General features: G+C 32.3%; 1 protein-coding gene across 1 annotated transcript; it reads right to left on the bottom strand.

Annotated features, from left to right (window-relative positions):
* Positions 1–262: 262 nt before the first annotated feature.
* LOC106753076 (pentatricopeptide repeat-containing protein At3g42630) lies at positions 263–2,859 on the bottom strand. The gene is made up of 2 exons (XM_014634860.2): positions 2,623–2,859; positions 263–2,113 (listed from the first exon to the last, which is right to left on the bottom strand). The coding sequence occupies exons 1-2, from the start codon at positions 2,710–2,712 to the stop codon at positions 956–958; spliced, it is 1,248 nt and encodes a 415-aa protein (XP_014490346.1). The 5' UTR covers positions 2,713–2,859; the 3' UTR covers positions 263–955.
* Positions 2,860–9,842: the final 6,983 nt, after the last annotated feature.

The raw sequence follows: 9,842 nt of genomic DNA, 5'->3' as shown, positions 1-9,842 counted from the left end.
CGGGTAATGTGGAGCTCAATTGTCAAGCATAATCACATGGCTTAGTTTATTTTCATTTTGATAAACAATTGTATGTCACTGTGAAACATATATTCGTGCATATATATTATGGTTTTGGCATAAATAATATATATATATATATATATATATATATATATATATATATATATATATATATATATATATATATATATATATCATATTCATGCGTAGTGTAGTTTAGAGATGCATGCTTGGTCCACGTGGGTTCTCATCGTATGGGATTCAATTCAAAACGTTATGTTTTTTCATATAATTAAGTTGTCGTTGTTGTTTAATTCAATGTGGTTCCGAACTGTTGATAAGCTGTTTGGGTGTGTTGTTATGCTTATTTTTTGCTGTGGCTGGCCTGTTTGTTTGTTACCGAGCTGTTTTTTGTTTTTATAATCGGTAAAAGAAAGATTGACAAAATCTATGTTGAGTATGTTTCCATAACAACTTAACGAGTTACAAGACAGCATGCCAAAAAAAACTAACAGATTTTATATCTATTAACAATAAGATGTGAAATATGTAATCTATTATAAGAAAGAAAATATGTATGCCGGGATAAGCAATCTTGTAGTATAAGAGTAGCTCACGCTGAGAATGTACAAGCCGGGATATAAGTTTCAGTTCCTCCAAGCTTTCTTCAAGATAAGATGCTTCTGATGTTCCATTGTATGCATCACAGTACGCTTTACAACACACTGTTTCCAACTTAACTTCGTTCCCTCAAATGCATCCACCATATGTAAAAGTTTGATTCAAGTTAACTGCATAGTGAATGTCTGTATAGAATCAAGGTCTGTGTAAGACTCAAATTCTATGAAAGAAATGCAGAAACAGATAGTTAGCTCTTTGTTTTACCAGAGAACAATTCAGTAAAAGTATCCCAGTTGGCTAACTTGAGTGGACCTAAATATCCAGCAATTAGTTAGTAGTTCCAAAATATTTGGTTCCTTCTGTAATGTTTCTTGAGATACTTTTGTATCAAAGCATGGTACGTCCATTTCCTTTGTGTCTTAAACTCCAAAAATGCTTCAGAACTCATTTGAAAGTCTCCTTTACCTAAGGCCTCATACACAAACGGATCCGTTAACAACATTGGAGAATCATCCAAGTTCATTTTGTTTAGAACAAAGTCCAAGTTCCTTCCAAGCTTTCTCTCCAAGTATGCATCAACTACACACCCAAAAGTCACTAGATCAGGAATGACCTTCTCATGTTCCATATGTTCAATGCTAAGGTGAAGATCCCAGAACAAAGCCATCCTTGAGAAGGCTAAAGCACGAATATTAAAGGTTGTAATATCAGGACGGAACCCAGATTCCAACATTTGCAGAAATTCTTTCTGCAAGCTTTTCATCTTGAAATTTGCAGCATAAGAAAGTAACAAAAGGTTCCATAGAAGATTTCCGACATCTTTCCTACCTAGACCAACATCTCTTAGGAACTCACCCAATTCATAGAATTGTCTGTCCCTTGTATAAGCAGAGGCCATTGCCCGAATCACTTCCCTCTCTATCATAAATCTTGATTTCTTTAGGCGGCCATAAGCATTCTCCATGTCTTTCAAAGAACCAAAAATGCTATAATACAAAACAAAAGCATTAGCAGTTTTAGATGAGATATGAACACCTCTTGAAGCCATTTCCTTTGCCATATCTTCCATTAACTCAAGCTGTCCTTCTCTTCCAAAACAAGAAATAGCCAACGAGTAAACATTAGGTAATATACTGAAATTCCTCATATCCACATAGCGTAGAATATTGACCACTTCATCGAATTTTCCATGTTTTGCATAAGCATCAAATAGTCTTGAAATAAATTCAAAAGAAGGTACAAAAGAACTATATATCAGCTGCTCCCATGTAGTCTGTGCTTGAGGAAAGAGACCATTTTCTGTGTAATGTAGCATCAAAACACATAAAGAAGTCTGTTTTGGCATATAAACATCAACTTTGGAATCACGAAAAACCCCATCGGATTGAGGAAACATTCTTTTCCTACTATTGTTTTGAACCAATGAAGAGCTATCTACACTGCTGTATGTACCATCAAAAGCTCTTTTTTCATTCCTCCTCCAGATTATCTGTTCAACGTCCATCCCAAAATATATAAGATGCTGGAAAACACTAAAAAGTCTCTCATCCAATTATAGATTTGTACATAACTAACTTTATAATAATTAATTCAAAAGCCATACATAAAGTGATTCTTAATTGGTTTACTTGAGCATATAAAAAAACAAAAACTGAAAAGACGTTATAAATTCAAGAGTAAATAGCTCATATTAATATCAGAAACGGGTATGTACAATAGATTGGTCGATTTTTACAACAACTTTTTAAAGAAATACCCATTCTAATTTTTAATTGGTTAAGAGTGACAATACTTAAAAATTAAACTCAAATTCAAAGAGCAGACATAGATGAAAGTGATCCCTATTAAAACAGCACACAGGAAAACTCAAGATCAAATGCAAGTCAAAAGCATGTGGGCTTGTACTAAATATGGGCAACTAAGTGCACGCTTGGATCAAATAACAATTATAACATTAATAACAAAGAATTCATAATGAAGTGATAAAAAGTGGAAAACCTTGTTCTGTTGTTGAGGAGCTCCACCGGGAGAATCCTTCAGTAGAATGGACATACGAGAAGAGGGAAGTGTCAGAGAATTGGTTTCCATTGAAAACGAGGATATTCTAAGGGTTCAAGGAAGAACAAAATCATGTGAACAGTGAGTGAGTGAATGGAAGATGTTTTTAGGCAAAAACCTTGTCTTTGTTTTGTGAAAGGTTGTTAGAGTTCAGGCCACCCAATACCTAGGACCCTTATCAGTTCACTAATGGTTTCACATACCCATTTTTCTTATATATCTTTAATAAAAAGTAAAAGTTAGTTTCAATTGAGAAAAACTTATGATAATTTGTTTTTTTTTTTCATTGGGTTTGAATTCAAATTCTGTCAAATACTTTATATTATGTTTTATTATTTTACTACCATCTTACACTTTAATATATATATATATATATATATATATATATATATATATATATATATATAATCTTTTGGAAGATTTTTTGTGAGTCATACTTTCTTTTTCAATGTTTGTTTGTAATGAAATTCGTATTTTTTTTTTAAGTATTACTAAACAAAAAGTACAAAATAAGTAAAATATTTTATATCTAGAGATTATATTATATTATGATTATGTTAGCTTCACATAAAATCCAACCAAAATATATTTTTATCATTCATTATAATTATACCCAGGGATTATATAAGACAATTATGACTAGCATATGTCTATATTTTAATTAGATTTATGGCTAAAACAAATGTTTTAACTAAACGGGAGGCAGCAAGGTTACTGCAATTTATATACCTTATGGTTAAGCATCGTTTAATATATAGAATAATTATTTTATGTCCAAGTTGCATTAAATTAATTCGTTTCACTTCTTTATTATTTTAGTGTAATGAAAAAATTGATTCTTTTAAATGTAGCTATTAGATCAAGTACCGAATGAAAGTCATAATTTGGTAGGTATTACTTGGATAAAGATAACAAATTCTAAGATAGACTAAAATATATTTTACTTTTATAATTATTTCATACTAATGTAAATTAAATTTTAGATCTTAAATAGTTAATCTGTATTGTCATAGAAAGATATGTTTAGAATTTTCTTTATTTTAGGTTTTGATTTAAAGCCCAAAGCAAATGTTTTTTTAATAATTATTTAAAATTTATATTGAACCACACATTAACCGATATAAATTTACGTCGGATTTAGCCAGGTATGATACACTCTACATTGTATTGAGAATAAATTTTGGACATTTTCTCCCTTTTTATGCATTTATATATGTCTTAACACATCTAGAAATAACAAAAATACAAAAATGTGAAGTTTTTATGTAAAAGTTTTTGTTCAATATACAATTACAACATTTATATTATTAGAGCTGGGACTTGTGACTTTACCTTAGAGTCTGAAGGTTAATTCTAACTTTTTATAGAACTAGACCTATCTTTTTATAGAACTAGACCTATTTTTCTCAAAGCCTCTAGCCCCAATCACCCCATTAAATGAGTTGGCATTGAATTAGGGTTAAGTTAAGCCTCTTGATCTTATGTTATCAATGTTATATTTTCAAGTTTTGTCGTTTTTGAGTTTTATTCTAACAATCCATGTTAGATTGTTCTTTACCTGTTTCCTTAAGCATTACAAGTATATTATACTTTACTCTCCAAAGTCTTATGATCAGACCATTCTCTGCCTCCTTCTATAAGACTTACGAGTACTATGCTTATGTCAAAGTCATATGTTCATATTGCTCTCTGCCTACTTTCATAAGCCTCCTAAGTCACTCTGCTTATACTCAAAGCCTTATATAGTGGAAACCAAATGCATTACTCCCATATGTACAATTATGTTAATAAATACTTATACATCATTTCATAGCTAACAATTCCTCATATTCATCAGCATTACACAAAATCAATGAATCATATCATCTCATCCACCTAACTCAATCATATTCATTCATTAATCATAAATTGGTAATAACCCATTTCTATCACATAAATATGTCAATACCCGAAACTTACAATAAATAGATCATACATATACCCTATTAACAAGATAAATATCATACTTTTCTTATAATCTTAACTTACCCATAACGAGTACAACCTTAACATAATTTTACCAATCTAAGGTTATGGATCAACATTCTAAGTTGTTATGATGTTACATAGAAGTTTGTTACCAATACTTGTCTCACATTGAAGATCTGAGCGGGTAAATTAAATCACAATATATATAGAATCTATGGTAAAATTTCTAGTCAGAACTAACTATTAGTAAAGCAAAAATCTTAACTTTTTTATAGGTGGTCCAAAAACAAAATTTTGGTTGTGTAGAGATCCTTAATAAACACGATATAATTTCTATAAATATGTAATAAAAAATTTGAACAGTCAAGGTAAATCAAGTCTTTAGGACCACATATCCAAATATTAAGTTAATCTAATAGTTAATTTGGTAGAAATTGAGATTTTATTTAGACAACTTGAGGACAATATTCAAGTGGTTTTCAGCTTTATCTAAAATGCAAAATTAATTCCTCTAAGTACAAAACATCCAATTAAGAACCTGAGTGGTCAAAGTATAGTAAATATCTCAAGAATCATATATCAAAATTTCAACTTAATCTAATGGTAAACAAAATGGGGATTGATATTTAGCCCAGGTTAGAGATAGAAATAAAGAGGTGGTCATTTTACTCAAAATTAAGATATTGTAGACCTTAAATTAAAAATCCTTACAAACAAAGTTAATTATTATGTCTTATGAATCATATATAAAATTTTCAAGTTGATCAAATGGTAGACTAAGAGGGAATTAAGGTTTTACTAAGATAACTTAGAAAATGAAAAACATAATCAAAGGAACCTAAACTTCATAATCGAGTTGAGTATTTATCTCAACATCTTTATAGCTCACATATTCAAAATAATAATCACAATACATTTGAAATTCACCTTTTTTATTATCTTTACATAAAAAAATATTTTCCATTTTTGAAATAAAGTGACAACTTGTTTAGTAGACTTTCAGGAAAGAGAGGTGTATCTCAATAGATAACTTAAGTACCTTGTCTTTCCTTAGCCAAAGTGTTCCCAACTAACTTTCACAAATTTCACATTATTATCATCCCAAGGCATTGATCCAACAAAGAAAATAGGATAATAAAAAAAATTAACACCTACTTACAATATTAACATTTACATATTCACAAATTCAATACAAGATCACAGACAATTTTCATCACTCAAGTTCACAAAGAAAAACAATAGTAAGGATAGTTCCTTTTACACCACAACAATATTATACCATCAATAATAATAGAGAAATGTTAACTCCTCTTACATGATTCTCTCTTCTTCCTAGATGAAGAGAACCTCTTCAGAAACTCTTTCTACATTCTCTACAACTCAGATTCTAGCCCTAAAATCTCCTTATTTCTTACTAAACTCTTGCTCACTTTCACTCTCCTAATGAAAAACTTCGTTTTCTCACCCTTATTTATAGATGAAGTTAGGGTTATTGTAGCTGAACTGTAGTTGTGCTACATTTTACTATAGTAGTACTGTAGTTGTACTACATTTTTACTGTACCAGTATTGTAGTTTGTACTACATTTTTACTATAGCACACATGTTTCATGAGGTATTTTCATTATAGCATTGTATGTATTTTATTGTAGTTGCATAAACATTTCACTGTTGCAAAATAAAAAAAATTTCTAAAAATATATATCTTCTTAAATATAATTATTTTTCAAGGTCTTAAAGTAAGTTTTTCTTTTTCTCTTTTAAATTAATTTAGGATTTCGTATGGCAGTACGAGAGATTAAGTTGCATGTGTGGTTTAAGGGCATTCATGAATATTTGTTAAATTATGATCATTAGGGTATGATCGAATCGTTGATGTGCATTTTCTTTGTGTAAATTTTACTTATCTTAGTGATTAAGGATGCTTAATGTAAAAGGACCTTGGTAATGCTCATTACTATGTAAGGGAAGTTAGTTTTCTTATAATTCTCATGTGTTTGGTGTGGAGTTGTTTTTATTATGAATTTGATTTATTGAAGTCGATTTTGAACTGATTTATTGTGGTGAAATGGTTTGGTATTAAACTGACGGTGATAAATGCATGATTTGTTGGGGGGGGGGGGGTAATATGTTTTCTAAAATGAATGGTGAGTTGGATTCAATTGATATTAGAGAGTGACTGTTATGTTTGTAGAATCTTTGTTTGCCTATTGTTAGGAAATCCTTTATGAGACCTTTTAATTGAACTAATTTGGCACTTCATGAGCTAAGAGCATGATATTTTAAAGTATTATGAAATTTGTTAAGTGGGAAATAGCTCAAGAAGTGTCAAAATTGTTCAATTAAAGCTTAAGAAAGAGTTTAAATTAATGATACACCTTGTAGTCTCTTAGGGCGCAACTTGGATAATGACTTCTAACTTGGTTGTCACTAGGTGGGAGTTTTCGTCGTTGGACGACACTAATGTCAGATATCTTACTAACTTGTGGGTGTTGGGGGCACCTAGGGTGGTTGGGCGCTACCTTATGATTTTAAATCTTGGGAGCTTTAGTGGTGCTCTCGTTGGGCGCCATCTAGTTGACGTTGGGCATAATTCTTCTAAAGGCACCTTTGTTTGAGTTGTGCTGGGCAAAAATTAGATGAATTCTATTGCTTAATTTAACTTGAGTAAGTTGTTGATTGATATGTATGTATGTGATGAGTCAATATTTTATTGATTTCACTTAGTTTATTGATGAAGGTCGAAAAACAGTGATTTTCATATGTCAATTTGGACCAAATTACACTCTTTACTACTCGGAATGAGCTTAGAATCAAGCAAAACTCAATAAATGAGTTTGAAGAGAGTCAAAAGTTGTTTTTAGCTATTTTATGCTTATTTTGCATTGTTTTGTAGCTAATTTGAGAAAAGTGAGAATGGAGTTAAAGATACAGGTCGTTGACTCAAGAAGATAGCAGAAAAATGAAGATTTGAAGAGTCGATGCACTGCCTAGCAGCACACTAAAAACCACTGGGCAGTCCAGGACGAGAAGTAAGCATGGAAATGGGCACTGAGGGAAACCGCCGGGTGGCGACGATTGCTGCTGGGCGGTGGCGGCAGGTTATGGGAAACCGCCGGGCGGCACACTTAAACCGCCCGGCGGTGGCATGTTGGACTTGGGCCTGATTTTGACGCGCTCCTCACCTATAAATACCCCTATTACGAATTCAGAGACATTCTTTTGACAGGGGAGAACGGCCAGACCTAATTTTGCTCTCTGGGGAGGATCTCTTGGATGCTTAGGCTCCTTTTCATCTTTTCTAGGGTTTGCTCTTTCATTCTTCTTCCATTTTTCATCTAGTTTCACCATGTCCATGGTGAACTAAACCCTATTGTTGTTCGGGAATACAATGTAATCTTTTGATACTCTCTTTTATTGAAACTATTGATTATTTATATGGTCTCCATATGTTTTGATTGATTATTGTTGGGTTATCATCTGTGCTTAAGGCTTTTATCGTTTAACTCATTCGGTATATCGTTGTTTGTCATTATTGACATGGGGACGTGCGGTAATGACATGAACTGGTGAGTAATTTCTTGATTTTGCAATACCACCTAGGGATAGGGGTAGGACGATCAATTGCGCTAACTTCTGTTTATAATGCGGTATTAATTACTAGGGGAGGATAGGGATAGCAAGCCAATAATTGATATTAGGCCCTTTTCGCCGAGGGATCGGGTTAAGGGGAGGTTAAGAAAGTCGCATAACAATTTAATCAATCAAATAATCAAGGGTAGTATGTAAGAAAGAGTGGAATAGATGAAATTGTTAGTACCCAACAACATCCATCCATCCATTGTTTTCACTTGTCAATTGAATCAACATTTATTTTGCATGTTAAAAATTTTTTTCCTCAAAATCCAATTTATTAAATTTTATTTTTCAAGTCTTATTATTTTAATTCACGCGAAAGAGAAAGCCATACGAGTCTCTTGGGAAAAACGATACTTGGTCTTACCATTTATATTACTTGTACGATTTGGTACACTTGTCAATCCGTCAACATTTATTGTGCTAGAATTAATTAGAGAATTGTGCTTAATTGTCCGGTATTTTCCCGTTTCTACTAATTGTGCTTAATTTGACCTGAAATTCTAATTTTAATTAATTTGAATCTTCTGAGCTAATTATTTGCATTATTATTTTCAGGGAAAATTTTGGAAATACAATTTGGGACATTTGGAGTGCTATCAAATAAGTCAAGACTCTTCACTTGGACATTTAAAATTTAATTACATCATAACTTAGTAGTATAGAATGTTTTTAATTAAACTTATGCACAATGGGCCATTGTTAGCAAAAATATGAGGGTCCAAAATTGTAGGACACTTGACACCCTAGGGTTTTATTTTTTTTAGGGTGGACCCCACACCTATTTAAATGGAACCTACGACCTAGGGATTGGAAGTTTTTTTTTCTCGGGAAGCATGGTTGCATTAGAGGATTTTGGTTAAATAAAGGAGCTTCAGCCGCCACTCTCATTCTCAGACTTTGCAAGGGGCTGGAACGTGGTTCTTGAAGGGGCATTACTTTGGAGAACAATGTTAATGTCGGGGGGCTCTTGGTGGCTGTAGCTCGCTGAGACACTCATTTTTTTGGCTGGTGCTGAAACGTTTTCTTTGGGAAAAATGTGACTCTCGTTATTTTGGCTCAATGGTTAAATAAAGAAAGCTTTTCCTTTTCTCTTTTAAATTGATGCAGCGTTTGTTGTGCTCTTGAATTTAATTTCTTTTATTCCACAAAATGAAATGTTGCTGCCATGAAGAATTGGTTAGATTGAAGTGTTGACGGTAGCTGCTGTGATGCTGGAAGAAAGTTTCCAATTTATTTTCTAGAGTGTGCTGTCACGAATTGAGAGAATGGAAGGGCATATGCATTTAGGTGGCAGGTGCTGATTTCACATTGCAAGGCTCGGGATTCATTTTCTTTTTAAACAAAAAAACATGCATTTTTACTTTAGCTGGCAGTGGCACACATGGTCATAGTTTGGAGGGAATATATACACTTTTATTTGTCACATTCAACTTTCTTTTCATTCTCGGTCCAGCTGTTGTGTCACTTTCTAGGAGCAAGTGTTCATTTTCTTTAGAGATAGGCTCATTTTATTATGGAATAGGATTGCTGCCACGTTTAGTATAGCAGTAGTTT

Source organism: Vigna radiata, unplaced genomic scaffold (genome assembly GCF_000741045.1).
Source record: "Vigna radiata var. radiata cultivar VC1973A unplaced genomic scaffold, Vradiata_ver6 scaffold_91, whole genome shotgun sequence".
Lineage (NCBI taxonomy): Eukaryota > Viridiplantae > Streptophyta > Magnoliopsida > Fabales > Fabaceae > Vigna > Vigna radiata.
The sequence above is the reverse complement of the archived record's forward strand: the minus strand, read 5'-3'. Positions and strand labels throughout refer to the sequence as shown.

Coding starts and splice junctions, on each gene's coding strand:
- LOC106753076 (XM_014634860.2), bottom strand. CDS start 2,712: ATGGAAACCAATTCTCTGACACTTCCCTCTTCTCGTATGTCCATTCTA. Junction 2,114..2,622: donor CTCCTCAACAACAGAACAAG/GTTTTCCACTTT, acceptor GACGTTGAACAG/ATAATCTGGAGGAGGAATGA.